This window comes from Cervus canadensis, chromosome 2, assembly GCF_019320065.1.
Source record: "Cervus canadensis isolate Bull #8, Minnesota chromosome 2, ASM1932006v1, whole genome shotgun sequence".
NCBI classification, from domain to species: domain Eukaryota; kingdom Metazoa; phylum Chordata; class Mammalia; order Artiodactyla; family Cervidae; genus Cervus; species Cervus canadensis.
Window position 1 is genome coordinate 65,417,847 of NC_057387.1, and position 25,701 is coordinate 65,443,547.

Genomic DNA, 25,701 nt, shown 5'->3' on the forward strand with positions numbered 1-25,701 from the left:
TTGGCTACAAATTGTCACTTACCTGTCAATGACAAATGGCACTTGCTGAGAGCATCTGCCAGTGACTGAACAACAAGGGCAGTCGCCATTTGCCTTTGCAGAGACTGAACCCTGAGCTGCTGCAGCTGCTGACCTCCAACACCTCCTGAGAGAGTTCAGGGTGGAATGAGGCACTCTGTGCTCCAGGGTGTCTGGCAGAACAGGTCTTTAGATCTGTGCTGTGTGCTAAGTCATTCAGTCATGTCCGACTCTTTGCAACCCTATGGACTGGACTGTAGCTGGCCAGGCTCCTCTGCCAATGGGGATTCTCCAGGCAAGAATACTGAAGTGGGTAGCCTATCCCCTCGCCAGGGGATCTTCCCGACCCAGGAATTGAACCCGGGTCTCCTGCATTGCAGGTGGATTCTTTACCAGCTGAGCTACCAGGGAAGCCCTGGTAAAGACCTACCAGTTCATTAGATAGTTGGATATTTTCAGGAACTGATTTCATGATCCCACAGACTCTCCTGGGAAACTTAACTCCTATTAAGCCACTCCTCCCTCCCATTTCCCTCTGGTGGCTCAGACATTAAAGAATCTGCCCACAGTACAGGAGACCTGGGTTTAATCCCTGAGTCAAGATCTCCTGGAGAAGGGAATGGCTAGAAAATCACTAAATCCCTTCATGTTGACATTAGCTTCTTGGGACTAGCAGAAAACCTTCTGTAAAGTAAGCACTGGATTGCATTGAACTCCCCCTTCACCAAAATCTTCTATATTAACGTTCCCTGACTGCCTCTTTGGAGCAGTCTCTCAGAACTATCTGAGGTGCTGTCTCATGGGCTGCAGTCCTCATTTTGCCCCAAATAAAACTTAACTCACAACTCTCAAGTTGTTCGTCTTTTTTAGCCAACAAAACCAACAGTAGTCTCAAGTCTACATGTACATATTACCCACAAAGACAGATTTCATTGTATGTTTGAAGACTATCTTTTTACCACAAATGTCAGTAAAACCATTTAATATAATTTGCTTTGGAACATTTAATTTTAGTTTAATAGAGCTAGCAATGTACTGGGTAAAAGTTGAACTTCTATTAACATTTATCTCCACCTCTGAGAATTAGGTGTTCTGGCATAGAATTTACGTATAGAAAAATTTAACTCTTCTAACACATACATTTCTAATAGTTTAGACAGATGTATATATGTTAACTATTACCACAATGAAGATATTTCAGCATGCCTAAAAGTTCCCTCGTACTCTCTTAGTCAATTCCCTTACTCTACTCCCAATCCCAAGAAATCACAAATCTGATTTTGTCCATACGTTTTTCCTTTTCCAGAATGTCATATAAATGGAATAAGGTCATCCTTCTGTATCTGACTTTTCACTTAGCAGAGTGCTTTTAAGATTCATCCATGTTGCTGCTGATCAGTATTTCAGAGTAGCATTCCCCTATATGGATGTACCATATATCCTTTATCTACTCACCAGCTGATGGACATCCCCCACTGTCCTGCCACTCCCAAGTTTTCAGCAATTATAAATGAAGCTGCTATAAACATAGGTCCTTGTTTTTATTTCTCTTGGATAAATATTTAGGAGTGTGAGTATGTGGTAAGTGCATGTTTAACTTGATAAGAAATTGCCAGGGACATGAAAAGATACTTATCATCACTAATTATTAGAGAAATGGCAATGTAAACTACAATGGGTACCTCACACTGGTCAGAACGGCCATCATTAAAAAGTCTACAAATAAACTGACACAGCCACTATGGAAAATGGTATGGAGATTCCTTAAAAAACTAGGAATAAAACCACCATATGACCCAGCAATCCCACTCCTAGGCATATACTCTGAGAAAACTAAAACTGAAAAAGAATACACATGTATTCCATTGTTCATTTTCTGCACTATTCACAATAGCTAGAACATGGAAGCAACCTAGATGTCCATCAACAGATGAATGGATAAAGAAGTTGTGGTACATATACACAATGGAATATTACTCAGCCATAATAAGGAACACATTTGAGTCAGTTCTAATGAGGTGGATGAACCTACAGCTCATTATACAGAGTGAAATAAGTCAGAAAGAGAAAGATAAATACTGTATACTAATGCATATATACGGAATCTAGAAAAGTGGTACTGAAGAATCAGCAGTGGAGAAACAGACAAAGAAAACAGACTTATGGACATGAGGAAAGGTGAGGAGAGGGTGAGATGTATGCAGAGAGTGACAAGGAAACTTACATTACCATATGAAAAATAGACAGCCAAGGGGCATTTGCTGTATGTCTCAGGAAACTCAAACAAGGGCTCTGTATCTACCTAGAGGGGTGGGATGGGGAGGGAGATGGGTGGTTCAAAAGGGAGGGGATATATGTATACCTATGGCTGATTCATGTTGAGGTTTGACAGAAAACAACAAAATTCGGTAAAGCAATTATCCTTCAATTAAAAAATAAATAAATAAAAGTCTACAAATAATGTGGGAGAGGGTGTGGAGAAAAGGAACCCTCCTACACTGTTGATGGGAATATAAATTGGTGCTACCACTACGGAAAGCAGTATGAAAGCAAAAATGTTAGTCATTCAGTTGTGTCCAACTCTTTGCAACCCACAGCCCACCAGGCTCCTCTGTCCATGGAATTCTCCAGGCAAGAATACTGGAGTGGATAGCCATTCCCTTCTCCAGGGGCTCTTCCAGACCCAGGGATTGAACCTGGGTCTCCTGCATTGCAGGCAGATTCTTTACCATCTAAGCCACCAGGGAAGCCTAGAAAACAGTATGGAGGTTCTTCAAAAAAAACAAAAATAGGGTTACCATATAATCCAACAATTCCACTCTTGGACAAAACTATAATTTGAAAAGATACATGTACCCCTATGTTACTAGTGGCACTATATACAATAGGTGAGACATGAACCCAACCTAAAGAAGATGTGGTATATATACACAATTGAATATTCCTCAGCCATAAAAAGAATGAAATAATGCCATTTGCAGTAACTTAGATGGTCTTAGAGATTATCATACTAAGTGAAGTAAGTTAGAAAAAGAAAGGCAAATACAATACGATATCACCTATATATGGAATCTTGGAATAGGAAATAGCAACTCAATCCAGTATTCTTGCCTGGAAAATCTTATGGACAAAGGAGCTTGGCAGGCTATATAGTCCATGGGGGTCACAAGAGTTGGATGTGACTGAGCACATATGTGCAATCTAAAATACATGACAAATGAACATATCTACAAGACAGACACAGACTCCCAGACACAAAGAACAGACTTGTGGTTACCAAGGTGGGTGGTGAGAAAGGGAAAGATTGAGAGTTTGGGATTAGCAGATGTAAACTAATATATACAGAATGGATAAACAACAAGGCCCTACTATATAGCACAGGGAACTGTATTCAATATCCTGTGATAAGCCATAATGGAAAAGAATATGAAAAATATATATATATAACTGAATCACCCTTCTGTACAGCAGAAATTAACCCAACATTATAAATCAACTATACTTCAATGATATATATATATATGTGTATATATATATATATATGTATATATATATATATATGAAAAAAGAAATTGCCAAGATAGTTATATCCCCTCAATGTTTTGTTTTAAAAATTTCAAACCAACAGAAGAATTGCAAGAGGAGTAAAATGAATACCTACATACCTTTGCCTAGATTCACCAATTTTGGCATATTTGCTTTATTTCTGTGTTTTGTATGTATGTATAACTATTAGCTATAGCATTATTTGTTGAATTATTTGAGAGGAAGTTGTAGATACCATGACCCTTTTTAAGAAAAAAATATAATATGGTTTTTAATAAGCAGCATGAGAAGCAGGAGCAATGGGAATATAGGCAAACTGTAAACATACAGAATTGTATATGCATACAAATTGTATACAATTTGGCCACTCTTTCAAATGACTTGAAATGACTATTCTCAACTTAAAAATCTTCAGGAAGGATTATTTTACCCGATAACATCAAATGCAGCTTTATTTCTATTGCAACTTAATGCAAACAAAATGTTTTCAATAAAGGAAACTGAAATTAGTAATTTTTAAATTTATAGTTAAAAAAATATTGGAGGCATTAGTCACTACAAGTACACATTTACCTTTCTTCCAATCTGTAGTCCTGGGGTGTCTGCTTCCACAATAAAGCCAGTAAAGGCTTTACTAGCAGGAGCCTTAGGATCCGGATCAGAACGAGCCAATAAAAAATACCTAATAAACATGATGATAAAGATAATGGTATCAGCAGATAACAACATACAACATGTGATGACTCCCATCTCAGTTAATCCTGCCAACAATCACAATTATTATTATCGCCATTTTATAGAAGAAATGAAGCATCAGAAAGATTTAAAAGCTTGCCCAGGTCATAATCTTATGATGTGGCAGAGCTAGTATTTCAACCCACATCTACTTCTTATCTATTAATAATATGGAATTTAACTTTTTATTGTTGTCTAACAAGTAAAAATGCCTCATATCAAGATAACATAAAGTATGTATGTGTTGGAACTGTCACTTTTTCTTTCCCAAAACTAGTTTAAGGGACAAGCTATTTAGAAAAGTAGGGCAAATGGGGCTACCTATGAAGAGCAATGAGATAGAGACCCCCATGGTCTGACTACTGTCCTCTTTATGCAGCAAAATCAGAGTTTCTGTTATAGTTGAATTATTATGAATATCTGCTACATTTTCTCTTCAGAAGAATCTTTCCCAGAAAGATTTAAAAATGCAACATGAGGAGAAAAGGCAAAAACATCCAAATATCCATGTAACCCATGTTCTAAATAGCCTGGAATAGGAGAATTTTTTAAAAATTCCTTAAACAAGAAATTTATTTTCTGTGCTTAAAACTAATAAACTATCACTCATTCTACAGTTTTACTTAATAGTTTAAAAAAATAATAAAAACTCTTTTCCAGTCTCATATTTTACCTAATTTGTCTTATTACATGATGCATTGTACTTAATGAATTCTTACAGTTGTGAAAGTTTCTAATTGCACTGGATTTCTCTCAACTTGTTACACTGTAATCATTTCTTCATTTTTTTATTACTTGATATTATGATAACTTAAAGATAATGATATATAGCAATCCATAATGTTGGACACTCATAAAGTGATGGACATATTTAAAATAGACAGTAAATTCACTCTCGGGAATAATGCTTTTCTTGCCAAAAAATAATGCTGAAAGAGCACACATATATATATATATATTGAATCAGAATTTTTGCAGACAAGGAAAGACAGTCCATTTCTAGTTCATTATTCCAATCAGCAGAGAGTCCTTCCTCTATAAGCTTCTATTTATATACTTGTAATGATGAGTAAATACATTTTTCCTATGACAACTTACATATTGGATAGAACCACTATCGAAATGCTTATCCTTATGCTGAGCTATACTCTACATTTGTCTCACTTTCACCCATTTATTCTAAACTGGCTTTCTGAAGCAAATGTATGAACCTAGTCTTCTTTGTATGAGACATTATTTCAAAAATTTTTTAAATTCTTCCAACACAAATCTAATTCCTTTATTCTTTACAGGACATGTTTTCCACCTTCACCCTAATGAAGAACACTTACTTGCTTCTGAATTTATTCCATTTTGTCAATGCCTGTCTTATAGTGCCAAAGAATCAGAAGATAGTCTCCAAGAAAATGTTGGGGTCACAGAGACTGTAGAACTGTGTGATGACCCCAAAACTGAGGCTAAAAGTGTTTCTAAACCCAAAGGAAAGAAAGTCAAAGATACTAAAAAGTCTGTCAGAGTACCTGCTGAACCACAGACAGTGAGTGATGTGCTTATCAGCTGTACAACCTGCTATAGTCAATTTCCATCCCGGAACAAACTTTTTGATCATCTAAAGGCCACCGGTCATGCAAGAGCACCTTCATCCTCAACATCTTTGAACAGTGTAACAAATAGTCGAAACAGAAAAGAGAAACGTAAAAACAGATAGAAATTCTGCCAATGCTTTTTTCTTTCAGTTGTCTCTAGATTTTGAAACCAAAAACTGAACTGAAATCATCTAAAGAGTTAAAATTTCAGTGATCTGCAATTTATTGCATTGTGGAAAATTATTTTTTATCTTGTAAAAACATTTTTTTTGTTTAATATATATTTTTTAAACATGTCATTAGTGACTGAATTCTACTTTTGCCATCTGAAATTGACTTGAATGTCCCCAAACAGGTAAATATTGTAAAGTATGCATTCTTGACTTTTGTTGGCTCATGTGGACAGAAATGTACAGGGAGAATTAAATTATTTTAACACACACACACACACAAAAAAGTGTTTCCTCGAACTGCTGCCATTTTTTCCTGCTTGTTTAACGCTATACTTCAGCAAGAAACTACATTCACTTCTTAAAGGCAGATACATTGGACGGTTGATTCCTATTGACCCTTTCTTCATATATTTTTTCACAAATAGTGCCATCAAATATGTTTTCCTTCAACATTTTATATTTATACAAGTGATTTTATGACACTTTGTTGAACTTCATGTCACTATTTTTAACTTACATATTTGGGCCTTTTAGATTTTATTAAAGTAATACTCTGTACATTCTAAAAGATAATGCTTATCATTCAGGATTAGAGAGATGTGCTGCACCAGTGACTTTCCTTTTTCCAGGAGTCTTAGGGGAATGGTTCCAAGGAGGTTCCGGTGCAGAGTATGGAGAGTAGGTGTAGTGAGCCAAGTAGATGGAGCTCTAGATTTCCTAATTAGATTCAACCAGAGCAGGTGTTCTTGTTTAATTTTATTTTACAAATTAAACTTCTGAGACAATTTGAAGAAACAGCTCAAGACTTAGAACTTTTAAAAATTACTGAATTATTTATATCTTTTATGGACCATCCAGTTCCATGAATAAAATTTATCTTAATTGTGGTGGTTTAATAACAAAGGAAAGGAGAGGGGGAGATTCTGAATATGAGGTAATGAAGAAACAATGTACAGAGATGTTTTAAACAACATACCAATTAGCTTTTCCTCCATTGGTTATCCACATCTTCTGACCATTAATAATATACTCATCTCCTTTCTTTTCTGCTTTGGTTTTTATACCAGCTACATCAGAGCCGGCTACAGGTTCTGTTACACAATAGGCCTTGAATATATGGAAAAAAGGAAATAAATAAATGTTAATTATTAAAGTATGAACATTTAGAACCAGAAAGGTATCTTACTTTTTATATCAATAATTTTAAATATTTTAAAATATGTAAAAATAAAATGTTCTTACAGAATCAAACTGTTTAAATGTAAAAACATTTAATATGCAATTTAAAACTAGATGTAGGATTATTGTTGTTCAGTTGCTAAGTCATATCTAACTCCTTGGGACTCCATGAACTGCAGCACACTAGGCTTCCCTGTCCTTCACTATGAAGGATACCAATAAACTATGTCAAAAATTAAAATGTTAGGTATCTTCAACCAAGTTAAATTCAATTTCACATGAACTCATTCATTCAAACATGTACTGAGCAGTATCTACTATTTACCAGATTATAAAGGAGGAGATGAAAATATCTTGTCTTCAAAATTTTTACAATTTAACAGTGGAGATGAATACTATAGAATACTGCACTGTAATTACATATCTAAGTATTATAGTCATACATAAAGGGCTTAAAAAACTATCTTTAGTTTTAGGGTGCCCAGAAAGCTTCCAGATGTGATGCTTAAATTAAGTCTCAAAAAATGAAAAGGAATACTTAGAGGATAATCAGATTCTACAACATGTATACTCTGTGCATGTAAAGGAATGGTAGAAAATTAATCTGGGAAGAAAGGAAAGGAACAGATGACAAAAAACACTTTTATTACACTAAGTTAAATTTTTATCTGGTAGAAAGAACAGGAGCCTCTTAAGGCTCTCCCACAGGGGTGTGACAAGATGTAAACAGTAATGGATAAAGGGATCAGTTCAGCTCAGTTCAGTCGCTCAGTCATGTCTGACTCTTTGCCACCCCATGGACTGCAGCACACCAGGCCTCCCTGTCCTTCACCAATTCCTGGAGTTTACTCAAACTTATGTCCATTGCGCCAGTGATGCCATCCAACCATCTCCTCCTCTGTCATCCTCTTCTCCTGCCTTCAATCTTTCCCAGCATCAGGGTCTTTCCAAATGAGTCAGCTCTTCACATCAGGTGGCCAAAGTATTGGAGTTTCAGCTTCAGCATCAGTCCTTCCAATGAATATTCAGGACTGATTTCCTTTAGGATAGACTGGTTGGATCTCCTTGCAGTCCAAGAGACTCTCAAGAGTCTTCTCCATCACCACAGTTCAAAAGCATCAACTCTTCGGCCCTCAGCATTCTTTACAATCCAGCTCTCACATTCATACATGACTACTGAAAAACCATAGCCTTGACTAGACAGACCTTTGTTGGCAAAGGAATGTGTCTGCTTTTAAATATGCTGTCTAGGTTGGTCATAATTTTTCTTCCAAGGAGCAAACGTCTTTTAATTTCATGGCTGCAGTCACCATCTGCAGTGATTTTGGAGCCCATGAAAATAAAGTCTCTCACTGTTTCCATTGTTTCCCCATCTATTTGCCATGAAGTGATGGGACCAGATACCATGATCTTAGTTTTCTGAATGTTGAGCTTTAAGCCAACTTTTTCACTCTCCTCTTTCACTTTCATTAAAAGGTTCTTTAGTTCTTCTTCGCTTTCTACCATAAGAATGGTGCCATCTGTATATCTCAGGTTATTGATATTTCTCCCTGCAATCTTGATTCCAGCTTGTGCTTCATCCAGTCCAGAGTTTCTCATGATGTACTCTGCATAAAAGTTAAACAAGCAGGGTGACAATATATAGCCTTGACATTCTCCTTTTCCTATTTGGAACCAGTCTGTTGTTCCATGTCCAGTTCTAACTGTTGCTTCCTGACCTGCATACACATTTCTCAAGAGGCAGGGATGGTGGAAGGCATACAGATTTCCCAAGAGGATAAATGGATGGTGAAAGGGCGAACAGTGGGTTGCTGAAGTTCATTCATGTTTACTGGGTGACGGGAACTGTGAATAAAAGGCCTAAAGACACAAGTTCCTCACCCTTAAGGTACTTAGTCCAAAGAAAGAAACCTTAACAGTTCATTTTAATACAAAGTAGTAAGGGACCATAAGGACATTAGAAATGACTACTTAGACCTATAGAGGGGTGGGAGGTGAGTGATAAGGAGGGTAAAAAGAATACTTTTGGAGGAGATACAATGAATACTCATTGGAGGAGATAAATCTTGAAGGACAAATAAATGAAGAAAGCAGATCTAGGCACAGAAGAATGAAATAGCATTATGCAGGGCAAAGTACTAGCAGTTCAGGTGTCCTTCAGTAAGTCATGTACGGCTCTTTGCAACCCCATGGATTGCGGCACGCCAGGCTTCCCTGTCCTTCATCTCCCGGAGTTTGCTCAAATTCATGTCCATTGAGTAGGTGAGGCTATATAACCATCTCATCCTCTGTCACCCCTTCTCCTTTTGCTTCAATCTTTCCCAGCATCAGGGTCTTTTCTAATGAGTCAGCTCTTGGAATCAGGAAGCCAAAGTACTAGAACTCCAGCTTAAGCATCAGTCCTTCCAATGAATATTCAAGGCTGATTTCCTTTAGGACTGACTGGTTTGATCTCCTTGTAGTCCAAAGGACTCTTAAAGAGTCTTCTCTAGCACAACAATTCAAAGGCATCAATGTATTTATTTATTTTTTTTTATCAATTAATTAAGTCTAGCCAAGAAGAATATCTAAGAGATAAATCCATGCAGGACGGTAAAGGTCAGATCTAAATATAGATCATACAGATCATAGCATTAGCACTGTTGATTTATACAAAACTTACTCTTGACTTAAATTGCCAAATCAGTCTCCACTCTGGTGTTAAGGTTTGGTATACTCACCAAATAGCCTATTAAGTCTCCAGTTTAGGGCTTTACCTCTCCCCTGACCTTTACCTTCTTACATGGATTTATCTATTAAACATTCTTCTTGGTAATAAATACCTAAAGCAAAATGTGTCCCAAACAAAATTATTTTCTGTCCACTCTTCAGAACTACTTCTCATCTAGATTATCTAAAAGTGGAACTAGTGGTAAAGAATTCACCAGCCAATGGAAGAGAGAAAGATGCGGGTTCGATCCCTGGGTTGGGAAGATCCCCTGGAGTGGGGAATGGCAACTCACTCCAGTATTCTTGCCTGGAAAATCCCATGGACAGAGGAGCCTGGAGGCTACAATCTATGGGGTCACAAAAAGTTAGACGTGACTGACCACGGTACCTAAAATGAGACTGATGAAACCATTCTTCTCTGTACTTATCACACCATGTTAGAGTACTATATTTAACTCTGTGATATTTTTGAGTCACCTTATTGTGAAGATGAAAAAAATTGGCTCTAATTAGCTTAGAAAAGATAAGATTCACATGATAGCCATAATCAAATACCTGAAGGGTTATATAGGCAAGGGAAAGAATTTGAACTGATAGGAGAAAACTACTATGAAATTATTCAAACTTACTGAACACCTATTATGGTATCAGGCAGTGAAATGATAAAAAGAAATGACACAATCCTTTTTCTCAGGAGCACATAATCTAGAAAAGCTTTCTGATGGTCAGAGATACTCCCAAATGCAGCTGCTTCAGGAGGCTATGACTCCCAGATACAAAAACATGAGCTAGATGGCCTTTTCACAGATATGTGATAGAGCAAATTCAGATGACACATAAAGTTAACTAGATTACTCTTCTACCTGGAGATTCAAAGATGTTTTCAGCATCATAACAAAATAAAAAGTATTATACAAATGAACTGTTCAGAAAAAATAACACTTTAAAATACCAAAATTTTAAGTATTGATAACTTTGGGAATTTTTCCCTTGAAATGTGCTATTAGACATTTCTCTGGTTTATAATGTATAGTTTTTAGAGCTTATGAAGTATATGGGTTTGTGTGTTTCTATACAAAATGGATGGTTTTTGTCTTATTTGATGGTCATAGAGTAATTTATGTTTTTTTCGGCAGAAGTCACTTTTGCTTCCATTGCAATTGTGTTCATTACCACACTGTAAGTCAAGAAAATTAGCATTTATTTTTATATAAATACATTAAATATATTAAAATAATATTATTAAAATAATATATTAAAGATTAATTTCTTGATATTAAGTTAATATTCTTAAAAGAATATATTAAAATATTAAGAGAATATTAAAATAATATTCTTTTATTCATAACTATTTATTTATGAAGAATTTATTTTGCATAATTTTATAAATCCTATGACACAATAATACAAATATAACAATACAATTTGGGTAAGGATCTAAGGGTCTACCAGTCTGTTGTGAGCAGGAGTCCAGTTTTATTTGCTGTTTTATTCTAAGTCCACCTGGTACACAGTATTCAAAAATTTAGAAGAATGAGAATAACATTATAAGCTTATTAGTGATGATGCCACCACCTTATTTTTGTAGAGTTTACTAAGCAATTTTGCATTGTTCTCTATTAAATTACTAACTTTTTTTGTCTTACATTCTAAAGTGATTGGAGGTAGTTTATATAATACATGCTTTTTTAAAAATCACAGTGAAGTGAAAGTGAACTAGAAGAATATACTATAACACATGCTTTGAGGTTCAGGTAATTATTAATAGAGGACTATAAAATTGGCTCTATGCTTCCTACTTACCAAAACAAAAAAATACTACCTGTAAGTGTAAACTGGCATATATCAAGGAATTCAGATTATTAAGTGAATGGATGGATAAATGAATGGCAGTTAAAGAGAAACAAAGTTTCCCCTAGTATTAGGTATGAAAGAAATTTCTATATTATATTGCAAAAGGGACACTATATGAAGATTTTCTTATGAAAACATAAGCACTTTATCTTACTGTATCCTTCCAAGATGTTATATGCCCTATTTTCAGAAGAGATTTTGAAGCTAAGTAACTATATAAGATCCTGTTACTACTGCATTGCTTGAAGCCAGGTCTTGGGACCTCAACTTCAGCGTTGTTTCAGTTACATTTCAGCTATTAATACTTCCCAGTTCCACTGGAAATGCATGGTTTTATGACAAGAGTCTCCTTTCCCACTGTTAGGTTTTTTCAAACACCTCAAAGTTCTTAGACCATGTTTGGGCAAATAAGCTTACTGAAGGTCTTGCCTATGACAAGCTTGTTCCAACAGTCTAATACTTGTTTCTAACCTAATACTGTATATATTTTAGGTATATGCTGTTTAAAAAATTTATCCCAATTTTTGAAAAAGAAATATGGTTTCTTATTATTTTAATACATACATACAATAATACAATTAGTTTTGATTTTTAGAAAATTTTTCTGTACTAAGTGGTATTAAAAAATAATTATACAGCTTGTTGCTCTGTGATAACCTAGGGGGTGGGGTGGAGGGAGTAGGAGGAAGGTCTAAGAGGGAGGGGGTATATGTGTTGTGCACATACAGCTGATACACTTCATTATACAGCAGAAACTAACACAACTCTGTAAAGCAATTATACTCCAATAAAAAAATAATTATAGTGTTACCCTTATTTATTTCTGTTCTCATACCTTCAACAGGAGTATAACTGATCACATGATCTGGTAAGAGATTAAATCCTACAAATATGCCAAAGTAAAACCCAAAGACTTATCTTTTTCTGTATAAATTTTTACCATGACATTATTTTTAAAAGCAACAATCTAAGGAATTTAAATATTCAATAACATGGACTAGTGAAATAATTTATAGTACATCAATTAGATAACATATTATGTAGTAATAAATATCACAGTATTTAAAAGGTAGAGCATAAAAATGCTTATATATTAAAAGAGATATAAAACTGCATATATGACCATAACTGTGAAAAATACATCTATATGTATTAAAAAATCAAAGAGTATATAGTAATACAGTAAGACAGTTATACCAGTTAACTTCATATCTGAGGGATTACAGACATTTTTGTTCTTCATATCTTTCTAAATCTTCTGTATCATTTTTATAATCAGAAAAAATTTTTAAATATTAATTTCCAGAAAGTTTAAATAAAACACAATAGTACTATAATTTTATAAATATTATTGGGCATTAACTGAAACTTAGCATAAATTAAGCAATACTTTGAATTAATTATAGCTATTGATTATTTTCATTTTCACCCTTGGCTTCATATTTTGAGTATATCAATTGCACTAGATACATATTTGAGTATATATTATGAGCTAGAAGAGGGAAAATGTACAGGAAACCTTTATTAATTCAGAGGTCAGAATACATTAGAGACTAGAATGAATATATTTTTACACATATTAAAGGTATGAATAACAAACAAAACTGTCAAAGAAATGTTTAAAATACTTAAACGACTTTTAAAAGACTTTAATATTTTAGAAATACCTATTTATAACTAATAAGATAATAACAAATACTCTTATCAGTGCATTAAGTTCTTCTAACCATCTCTCTAGCTATAAATTTTTAGCTTGTTTCTAACATTTTATACATTACAAGAAAAGAACCTGGATGTTTCACACAATTCTTAGATAATATTGAGATTTAGCCTTCTAAGAAACTTTCATTTGTTTAAACAAATTGACAAGTAGGAAATACATATAAATGCCTTTTATTAGTCTGCCTGAAATTTAGGCCCTGAAATAAACTTAAAACATTTATTTTCAAATATTACTTTCTACTCTTTCAGACTGATTCTCACAAGTAGCTCAAAACTAATAACCATTTACTATGTTTCGGTATCACAATCAGACCCTAGACTGAAATCTGTTTGACTAATACCCAAAAGAAAGAAAAATTCCTTATGTAAAGTCACTTTCAAAGTAAAAATTCAGTACGCATGTGTGTAAAATGTATGAAAATATCTTTTTTAAAAAAATCCAATTTAAAAATTAGTTGAATAACTCTCAGAAAATTAAATAAAATCTATAACTCTCCTCCTGAAGTCACTCATTCAACAGTTATCTTCTCAGTCATATTAATTTCTTATTAGTTCAACAAACTATTAGTTCAAACACCTAGAATTATATATTTGATCTGAACTTCCTGACACACAACCACTCAGTTCAAGAGCTCCAGAGTGCTCCATTAAGTAGACATATCTTGCCTGGAAATAAGTTAAAGGATCATTACAATACTTTTCTGGCATCCTAGAAACATGCTAGAAACATCATAAGTAGGTTTCTTTCTTCTGGAAACAGGCAAGAGAATAATTTTATGACACTTTTTTGGCATCCCAGAAACACTACTGTACTTAAATATGTTGCTTTTGTCTTAATGTGTTATATAGCCCAATGTATATATACAGACTGAAAAGGAAAAAGAGCATGCTTATTCCTTTCTTCTTCTATTTTTATTCCTTTCTTAAATGTGAAATAAAGTAGCTGCTGCATATACTCACACACATTAATGGCTCCTCAGTCATTCTCCCCAAATATTTCTTTTTTTGTTGATCATTTCCAGCAATAATAACAGGCATTTGCTGTCAACCAAAGGAAAGTGACATTAAAAAAGCAAGATATTTTAAAATTAGGTATGTCAATTCTTTATTTTTGGACTTGCTGCACAGCTGGTGGGGTTTTAGTTTCCCAACCAGGGACTGAACCCAGGCCCTCGGAGCAGTGAAAACTCAAGAGTCGAAACCACTGGACTTCCAGGAAATTCCTAGTAAATTCAAATATAACACTATAATTCAAAACAAGACAACCATTTTTCTCCAAGTGTAAGCCCAAAGAATTGGCCTTTATTCTGCCTCTAAGTCAGAGAGCTAACACCACGAGGATATAAATCTGTTAATCCAAGAATGCACATAAAACTAAGTTATATGGGACTTGTTGGTAATGTAATATGTAAACATCTACTGTAGTAAAATGCACAGATAAATAATTAAATTTCTAATAAATGACATGGTACATATGGTCAGGTCTCATAAGACTTCTTCACTAAACTTCAGCATCGCCAGCAGTGGCAGCAAGTCATCCCAATCCTTCTCCTGAATGACCTTATCTAAGAATTGCCACTGAAGCCACAGCCAAAGTGTACAGTTTCCCCACAAGGACAGGCAGGACTCCAAGTACTAACAACAACAGGGTCAGAACAATCAACTCATGGAGTAAAAATCCAGGCTTCATTGTAGAACTTTGTGGTGGTGTTTTTTTTAAGAAGAAAACTGTGTTCTGCCAACTAACCTAGCCTAGCAGTACTTTTTCATTAACAACAGCTCGGTTAGCCAATTAATTTTCTAATAACTTACCCCTAGAGAATTTGCTTCAATAGCAGTCTGAACCCCTGTACATCCATAAGCCAATTCTTCAGTAATTAAACAGCTATCAAAAGTTCCAAGTCCAAGACCTCCTACAATATCAAAATGTTTTAAGAGCCCATTGTAATACATAGCATATCTCAACAGAAATAAACCATATTATTTAAATGACTTGCAATATAACAATTAACTTGATCTTAAAAGCAAATTTACAAATACAATATCTATAACATAAGAAACTAAAAGATTTTGGGCCAGTACAGTAACAAAGTATACTCTGTTATATAAAGTTAAATTAGTTTTAAAATTTCAAAAAGCTCCCTTACTATTTGTAATGTGGACCTGTCATCCTGCTTCACCTTGATTTTGTAAAAATTTGATTCAACTTTGCTAAAAAGTTTGGCCCTTTGAGGAAAGGAGTGAAAGGAAGTCTCAGTTAAAAGTAAAACTGAAAGTAGAATTTAAAAGCAACAACTCAACCAACCTAGACAGAGAAGTTAACAAGGGTTAAGTTAACATTGTGATCTAATCACTAGGTCTTGTCCGACTCTTAACGACCCCATGGGGTGTAGCCTGCCAGGCTCCTCTGTCCTTGGAATTCTCCAGGGAAGAATATTGGAACGGGTTGCATTTCCTTCTCCAGGGATGTTGCTGACCCACGGATTGAACTTGAGTCTCCAGCATTGCAGGCAGATTCTTTACCATCTGAGCTACCAGGGAACCCCCACTTTGGAACCAGTTATAAAGAAGGAAGAATGCCTCTAATTGTTGAGTACAAGACTTCTAAAAGCTGGCAAACATTGAAGTCTATAGAGGGGCTGCTGCTGCTGCTGCTAAGTCGCTTCAGTCGTGTCCGACTCTGTGTGACCCCATAGACGGCAGCCCACCAGGCTCCGCTGTCCCTGGAATTCTCCAGGCAAGAACAATGGAGTGGGTTGCCATTTCCTTCTCCAATGCATGAAAGTGAAAAGTCAAAGTGAAGTCGCCCAGTCGTGTCCCATTCTTCATGACCCCATGGACTGCAGCCTATCAGGCTCCTCCGTCCATAGGATTTTGCAGGCAAGCGTACTGGAGTGGGTTGCCATTGCCTTCTCTGCTATACAGGGGCACATAGGTACAAAACCATTTAATGGTGACAAATATTTGAAAGAATGACTGAATAGAGTTTTAGAGTTTTCTTGTTCATATGCATGTTAGGATTAAAAATGTAAAGAAAGCTTACCACAACTTTCTGGAATGTGTGTATTCATTAAACCAAGCTTCCAGGCTCTTTTAATTAAAGGCACAGGGTACTGAAAGAAATATATTAATAATAGAGAAAGAAAAGTTATATTTAAAATCTACTTATGTTTAAAATCTTGTAAAATTTGTCAAAGACTTTCACGCCTTAAAGTGCATATACCTACCTCGCCGGTTTTATCATATTCTGCAGCAACTGGAATTATTTCCTCCCTGGCAAATTTACGAGCAGTAGCTTGAAATTCTTTCTGTTGTTCAGTGAATTCTAAGGAAAGTCATTTTTAAAATATTAAAATAGGACAATGAGGTGAGAAGATGAAGTCAGTATGTAGATATTTATAATTATAATGGAGACTTTCACCTTTGATAGCCAGAAAGTTAAAATGCAATGCGCTTTCAGACTACTCAAGATTTCACTGTACCACATAATTCAATCTATGTCAGTATTAATGCCAAAAAGGTAGGTAAGATTTCTCGCTTTTACAAATGAGTAATAGGTACAAACAAGTTTTTCTCTTCCCAGTATTAAAGTAAAAACAATTTCTTACTTATTCTTAGCTCCGAAGCAGAATCATCATATGTTTACTAATACTGAAATGAAACTAATATATAACACATATCCTGACCTCAAGAATCAATCTAATTAGGGAGGTTAAGACATGACCAGTGACCATACACCAATAAAACTTGTACAAAATATCATATAAGAATACCATAACTTCAATTTTACTCCTCCTTTAAACTCAGATAACAAGTTTACAAAGGAGCCCAAAGCAACTGACAAAAGTGGTGGGAAGGCTTCTTAAATTAATGAAAGAAATAGGGTGGCTGGACCAAGCACAGAAGCCAGTCACTACTGTATTTTTTTCAATTCACACTAACTTGCAGTTTTATTATAGGTGCATCCAACATTAAAGGATAGGTAAAATTTAAGAGCGATATAGGATGTTTTGGGCAAGAAAAATGAAAGAAAAGGCAGAAAGGTAAGAATGAAAAATAAGAATGTTTAGGACTATAGCAATCATTTGTATAGGGATGTGTGAAATAAAATATAAAAGACATTAGAAATTTGGTATTCAATAGCCTAAGATCAAATCTCTCATTTTACAAATAAAATGCAGAGTTCCAGAGAATATCAAGGAGAGATAAGAAAGCCTTCTTAAATGAACAATGAAAAGTAGAGAAAAACAATATAATAGGAAAGACTAGAGATCTCTTCAAGAAAACTGGATATATCGAGGGAACATTTCATGCAAGGATGGGCATGATAAAGGACAAAAATGGTAAAGACCTAACAGAAGAGGTGGTAAAAATACACAGAAGAATTATACAAAAAAGGTCTTAATGACCCAGATAACCACAATGGTGTGGTCACTCACCTAGAGTCATATATCCTGGAGTGTGAAGCCAAGCAGGCCTTAGGAAGCATTATCACCAACAAAGCTAGTAGAGGTGATGGAATTCCAGCTGAGCAATTTCAAATCCTAAAAAATGATGCTGTTAAAGTGCTGCACTCAATATATCAACAAAATTTGGAAAATTCAGAGTGGCCACAGGACTGGAAAAGGTCAGTTTTTATTCCAGTCCCAAAGAAAGGCAATGTTCAAACTACTATACAATTGCACTCATTCTGCATCCTAGTAAGGTTATGCTCAAAATCCTTCAAGTTAGGCTTCAGCAGTACATGAACTAAGAACTTTCAGATATTCAAGCTGGATTTAGAAAAAGCAGAGGAACCCGAGATCAAATTGCCAACATTCATTGGATCATAGAGAAAGCAAGGGAATTCCAAAAAATATCTACTTCTACTTCATTGACTACACAAACGTCTCTGACTCTGTGGATCACAACACACTGTGGAAAATTCTTAAAGAGACAGGAATACCAGACTACCTTACCTGTCTCCTGAGAAACCTCTATGCAGGTCAAGAAGCAATAGTTAAAACCTTACATGGAACAATGAACTGGTTCCAAATTGAGAAAGGAGTACATCAAGGCTATATATTGTCACTGTGTTTATAACTTATATGCAGAGTATATCATGTGAAATACTGGCTAGATGAATCCTAAATTGTAATCAAGACTGCCGGGAGAAATATCAACAACCTCAGATATGCAGATGATACCACTCTAATGGTAGAAAGTGAAGACTAACTAAAGAGCCTCTTGATGAGGGTGAAAGAGGAGAGTGAAAAAGCTGGTTTCAAATTCAGCATTCAAAAAATGAAGATCATGGCATCCAGTCCCATTACTTAATGGCAAATAGAAGGGGAAAAAGTAGAAGCAGCAACAGATTTTTTTTCCCCTTGGATTCCACTGCTGACAGTGACTGCAGCCATGAAATTAAAAGATGCTTGCTCCTTGGAAGGAAAGCTATGACAAACCTAGGCAGCATATTAAAAAGCAAAGACATCACTCTGTCCAACAAAGGTCCATCTAGTCAAAGCTATGGTCTTTCCAGTAGTCCTGTATGGATGTGAGAGTCAGACCATACAGAAGGCTGAGCGCTGAAGAACTGGTGCTTTGAATTGTGCTGGAGAAAACTCTTGAAGAGTCCCTTGGAAAGCAAGGGGATCAAGCCAGTCAATCCTAAAGGAAATCAGCCCTGAATACTCATGGACAGACTGATGCTAAAGATTCAATACTTTGGGACTTGAGGCAAAGAGCTGACTCGCTGGAAAAGAGCTGGATGCTGGGAAAGATTGAAAGCAAAAGAAGAGGGCAGCAGAGGATGAAATGGTTAGATAGCGTTACCAACTCAATGGACAGAAATTCGAGCAAACTCTGGGAGACAGTGAAGGACAGGGAAGCCTAGCGTCCTGCAGTCCATGGGCTCAAAAAGAGTCAGACACAACTTAGAGACTGCACAACAACAACATATCAAGATTGTGAGTGGCTAAGGGTAGGGAAGGCTGGGATCTATTATGTATTGTTTGAGAACATACTTTGATCCCATCACTATATGCTAGGATTTTCTGTATGTCATATAATTTAATCTTCAAATAAACCCTGTGTTACAGACAGGTGCAACTGGTCACAGGTGTTATCACTATTTCTTTACTTGACCTCCACAATCTCCCTCTGAAACACTTGTATTTATCTCATCCTCTGTCACTCACCAAATCACCACAGATTTCTACTACGAGTCTCTTACTATTGGGTATGAATCTGTATGTGACAAACTGAAACTAAATAGCAATGATACCAAACCTGTATTAATATTTCAATAAGAAAATAAGAAGATACAGTGTCCCAAACTGCTATCCTCACATTGCTTTGAAATTTTCACTTCATTCTGTTAAAAAAAATTTATATGGATGCTAACAATCCTAAAAAACAAAAACTAAACATGTTAACCCTAGGGAGTTTTGAGTTTGCTATTTCTTTCAGGGTATGACTTAATTATCTCAGCTGCCTTTTAACTTTTTTCTGAGACCAAGTGAATTGAGAAAATGGGTTTTTAAACTAGAGAAACAGTAATACTCCTAAAGCAAGAAGTGCTCTAAGGGGCAAAAGATGCTCAAGAAAGGGGTTATTATTTCAAATTCTATGCCTGGGATCTTCATTTTCGGAAGAAAAGGAGAAGGCAAATGTTATTCTGTTTTCCCCCAGCACCACAGGGCTCCCCAATCCCAAGACTAAGAACCACATTTAGCACCAAACTGTTATTCCATATATGATGGCCACTAGACTCTGGCTTATTAGTAGATACCTGGCAATGTGTATCTAATGGTGTTTAAGAAGTATTTGTTGCATTCATTTCTAGGTTGAAGACTATTCACATGGAACAGTGGATCTGTTATTTATTTGGGGTTATATACTTTAAAATGGCAGGAATATATACACACGCTGCTAATACAGATGTATGTATAAGGTACTACTGATGAAGAAGAAAACAAGATCAAAAAGGATGGGTGTGACTAACAGTGAACAATCTAAGGATGGTGACAGACATTCCTAAGTTTGTTTACAAACATATTCCAGATAATTACATATAAAAAGTGGCATATATAGACTTCTCTGTTGATCCAATAGTTAAGACTCCAGCTTCCAGTGCTAGGAATACAGGTTTAATCCCTGGTCGGGGAACTAAGATCCCATATGCCATGTGGCAACCAATAATAAATAAATAATGAGATAGAAAGTCTTTTTTTAAAAGTTTCATATATATAACAAATACAAGTTTAAAGTCAAAACACAAAACAAAATATATACCAAAACTAAATCCTGATCCTGGTTCACGTTGTAGGGCAGTTTTTGTATGTTGTGACCTCCAGTCAAAACGAGAAAGACTTCTCAGTACCTGTAAAGAATAATTTTATTACAATAAATTTGGGAGTTTAAACATCAGTGAAGTAGAATACTGATTAGTCTTTACAAGTGAACAGAGCAACTTGTCTGACCATATGCAGGAACACAGTTTAAGTCATTACTTAAATGCCTTCAACCATAATTTGATTTTTGTATTAAGTCAATTATCAGATGTTTTAACACCTATCATAAAGGAAATTCTTTTTTTAAAAAATGCAATGCAAATAAAACTAATCAGTAGCTTTGCACTACTAAAATGGAATATTTCCAAGACAAATAAGAGTCAGGGGTAGTAGTAGACTTAGAACCACTGTTCCAGAAATCTCACCTTCCAGCACCAGAACACCCTGTAACTAGGGAATTGCAATGGGGGGCAAAAGTAAAATAGTACCACACTACATTCAAGAGTTGCCTCAATCATCAACTTTGGTTCCCTGTCCCTGGTAGCCTCCCAAGAATGTCTCCGGGAATCTTCCCCTTGAAGAACTCCATTTTCTAAGACATCTCACTTTAACAAAACAAATTAGCCTAAAAGCATATATTTTCTGCTGTTGTCTGTAAGTATTCTTAGAATGTTCTGAGCCAAGAGTCAGCACACTATGGTACCCACCAGTCTTGTAAATAAAATTCTGTTGGAACACAGTGAGACCACATTGTCTATTGCTGCTATCACAGCAGAGCTGGGAAACCACATGGTCCACAAAGCCAAAAATATTTACTCTCTTTACAAAAAAGTTTGCTATCCCTATTTTAAACCATTACTCCACTATTTGTCTTAATTTCTGAAATCTACTCCTATTTCTTCAAAAAGATATATAAAAATATAATCAGATATTACTTTGCAACCTATTTTTATATTCATAAAGAAAGGATATAATCAGATATTGTTCCTTTGCAATCTATTTTTATACTCATAACAGTTCAATATACACAAAAAGTAACCACTTGCATTTATTAAAGTTATCAAACTGGAAACCATACTGGAACTGTTGAGTAAATGTTTACAGAGAGCCAAAATTACACAATTTACAGTTTAAAGAATTTGATAGAACTGATTCTACTAAGCTAGACACTGAAAGAAAAGAGAAACTCAACAATCTACTAAAAGATGAAGGACTGAACTTGCTTATGATTTTCAAAATCTGTGAAAAGAAACTGTCCACTTTGTAGATAACAACTTCAACCTGTAAACAGAATTACCTGCATTTAAAGTGACAATACAGACTATCAAATGTATTAATTTAAATAACCCTTTCAATAATAGATTTTATACTACAATTTTTTTTTAAATTACAGAATGTAAAAATTCACATTTTCTTTGTAATTTTCATTAATTTTATTTTGGAGTTAAAACATGGTTTCTCAGGTACTCATTGTCCACCAAACCTATTCTTGTTCAGTCACGTTCCATGTATTAATGCACCGGAATCTTTGAGTCAATCCTAAGACTAAGGAATTATTTTTATTCCTATTTTGTATATGAAGAAACTGGGGTTCAGAAAGGTCAAGTAAAATTGGCCAAGGTCACTCTTCTATTAGGAACCAGGAATATTACCTTAACATTTAGGATCAAGAATTCGTGCCAATCACCTTGCTATACTGCTCTTTCAACTCAAGTATCCTAATTGGCTATTAGACTCCATAAAGAAAAAAAAAATTGCACAAAAATCAAACTAAAAACCTCTTCTAAATGTGTGTTTAGACAGCATGGCACAAAATCAGACCTCAATATATAGATAAATGGCATGTTGAGATTTTAAATAGGGAATTATCAGTGTATTTAAAATAATTTACAAAAAGTTTACATATGACCCTACAGGAAAACATGATACATAAAACAAAGTATAAAGGTAGTTACAGCCAGGGAGCAATGTCCACAAACTTGTTTATTAACTTCTTTCCAAACCTGGAAAATGAGGTTAACCTTATTGGGTAACTGTCGAGATGGTCAAAACAATGTCTTGAAAGCAAAACCGTTTATAAATGTTATTAACTCTGGGTTCTCTGCCAGAAAAATGGAATTCAAAACCTCCAAAGGTAGCAACTTTAATCAAGCATTAACTTTGCAATAACAGCACAGCTATAATTGAATACTTTTGCATATTTCTTAGGAATTAAGAGTCTGAGTTTTATGGGCGTGTCAAAGTGGTGTAAATTTTCTGGATCAGGTTTTTCTGTATCTATTTCGTCCCTGCAACAACATCACCTCCCGCCCCTGCCCCGAGATTGAGAAATCCAGGTCTTTTTTCCTGATCTCAGCGTTTAAAATAATTTTTTAAATCCCTCAATTTCTGCCTTCAGCACCCATTAATTTGTATAGCAATGACAAATACTGGGCAATAATCCATTAGAATTACTCTGAACCCGACACTATTTTGGTACAAGACATAACTTTCTCAATTATAAATAACATATAAATGGCAATAATATTTAAGATAGCGAACTGTATCCAGTACCTGAGACAATTTAAAATCTGTGAGACACTAGAATAAACAGACGGGCCTCAAAGAAAATTCTGCTATGGGATTTTCTTTTCTCCTTTATTTACGTACACAACCTGGAAACGGCTCCCTACATACTGTTAAACCAAATGCTTATTAAAATATATTAAGTATCCTAAGGAGCAACTGCTCCATTTTCCTTTTCCTCGTTACTTGGCAGGCACCCAAGGTAAAGACTATCTGAATTCTGCACTTTGTAGTATATACATCACAGAAGACTTCCTTCTTAGTGTAGGGACTGAAAGCCAAGAAAGAGTGTCCTCCAAGATAATAAACTAGTTCAGCAAAAACACGGTTGTAATTTTTAGGCCCTGGCCAATTAACAGACGGATTTACTTCGGGATATGACAGGATTCCTCCGGGAAATCTTTGGAATGTTCTCGGGCCAGAGAAAGAAAAGAGAGATTCTGAAAAGGGGACGCCATCTATATACGGGGCAATTGCCAAGGAGATACAGGAAACTGGAAACCCAGAAAGCGTTCGGTCCCACAGAGAAAGGAACGGGTGGGCGCGAAAGCCAGGCGAGGGTCCGGAAGTAAGGAGGGCCAAGGCGCCTGATGATTAGGCTCCTGCCTTATCACAACTTCCCACCCCGCCCGGCCCCCTCCCGAACACCACAACCTCCACTTCCCACCCCCGCCGAGCCCTACTCTCCTCTCACCCCGCAGCTTCGCCTAAACAGCGCGATCATGGTGACTGCCGGTCCGGTTATGCAGTCTCTAACCCTGTGGTGCCAACTCCTCGGACGCTCCTGGCTAAGGACTCATCTGCCCCCGCCCACATTATGTCCCCGCCCACCCGTAAAAGTTGTGGGCGGGGCCTCAGTTGGAAGGGACTGGAAGGAAAACGAAAGACGAAGGAGGGTAAAAAAAAAAGAAAGACGAAGGAGGGGGCAGCCTGCGCCGCTTGGTTGAACGCATGCTCAGTCGGCGGTGACCCCCCTTTGCGGCCCCCGCCATCTTGGAAGGAGGTCTAATGTCTTCTAGGTGCCTGACGGGACCCAATGAGTTTCCCTGAAAAAGCCTATCTTCCCGTCGGTCCTTTGAGTTCAGTCGACGCGCCCCGTTGGGGGAAGACTGAAGCTGACAGCCGTGCGGAGATAGAACCCGGAGGGTGAACGGTGGCGGAGGCGGGGACTGGGCGGACTGCAGGCGCCCAGCCCGAGATTAAAGAGTCACGTAGCAGGCCGAGAATCTGGGTGAGAGGGCTTGGCGAGGAGCTTGGCAGAAAGGCGTCTGCTGGTTTTCGAGCTTGACTTTTATCCAGAGACAGCTTTCAGACTCAAATCGTTTCTGCTTCGAGGGGTCAAAGGGTACTTTTCTCTGAAACACTGGACCCAGAGCAGAAGGATGTTTTGTGGTTTAAATCAAAGAGGAATGTAATCACTTGAGAGATTACAACATTTCTGAATATTCCCACGGCTATTTACTACTGTGCACGAGTGTGGAAATAAGGGTACAGGATGAACCTGTCTTAACTCTTCTGGCTCAGCCAGTGAAAGTGAATGACTGTTTAATTCTATTTAGATATGATCTCTGAGATAACCGTGGTGTTACAATGCCCGGCAATTTTTAAACCTGTGTATTTGTGAAAGCTAGTAAAAGCCCAGTGCAAGTCGAGGGTATGAATGTTTCCCAGGATTCCTAATACTTTTCATTTCTGTTGGCCCCATCCTAATTTAGGGGGCTTCCCTGATGGCTTAGATGGTAAAGAGTCTGCCTGCAGTGGAAGAGCCCTAGGGTTGGATCCCTGGATTGGAAAGATCCCCTGGAGAAGGGAATGGCTACCCACTCTGGTATTCGTGCCTGGAGAATTCTGTGGACAGAGGAGCCTGACAGGGCTACATCAATGGGGTCTCAAGACGTAGGACATGGCTTAAGGACTAACACTTTCAACTTTCATTCTAATTTAGGCCCTCATCGCTCACCCCTAAATTCTGAAGACCCAATACAGCCTAAATAAATAAATACTTTTTTTAAGAAACGTGTTTCAACAAACTGGGTATAAAGAGAATTATCTCAGCATCGTAAAGGCTTTGTTTATCTTTCTAAAGTGAAGATCTGAATGTTGCTAATTTTATCATCTTCCCTGTCTTGTTATTTGTGGGATAGAGTTAAAAATGTGTAACAGGAAGGAACTTTAACTTCCTAGCCCATTTGATTGTTCCACCTCCTATTTCTCCTAGGTCTCTAATATGCTTTTTGCACGAACTAATCTATCTGTACATAATACCATGCCTCTGGGATCGCCATCTGATTTTTATTTGTCCTAAGGAAAGGCAGCTCAAATGTCACCTTTGGTGAAATT

At 36.3% G+C, this 25,701-nt stretch overlaps 1 protein-coding gene across 2 annotated transcripts in view; it reads right to left on the minus strand.

The window, feature by feature from the left end:
- ACADM (acyl-CoA dehydrogenase medium chain) overlaps positions 1-24,205 on the minus strand; it is a 35,552-nt gene extending 11,347 nt beyond the window's left edge. Inside the window, exons 1-8 of one of the 2 annotated variants that reach the window (XM_043460946.1) lie at positions 24,056-24,205; positions 20,798-20,885; positions 16,750-16,847; positions 16,566-16,635; positions 15,335-15,435; positions 14,483-14,560; positions 7,035-7,165; positions 4,138-4,246 (exon numbers count right to left, since the gene is read on the minus strand). In XM_043460946.1, coding sequence (XP_043316881.1) covers positions 4,138-4,246; positions 7,035-7,165; positions 14,483-14,560; positions 15,335-15,435; positions 16,566-16,635; positions 16,750-16,847; positions 20,798-20,885; positions 24,056-24,085 — 705 coding nt within the window. In that variant the 5' untranslated portion in view covers positions 24,086-24,205. Of the gene's footprint in view, positions 1-4,137; positions 4,247-7,034; positions 7,166-14,482; positions 14,564-15,334; positions 15,436-16,565; positions 16,636-16,749; positions 16,848-20,797; positions 20,886-24,055 lie in introns of both variants that reach the window. The other variant, XM_043460945.1, reaches the window with a different exon arrangement.
- Positions 24,206-25,701: the final 1,496 nt, after the last annotated feature.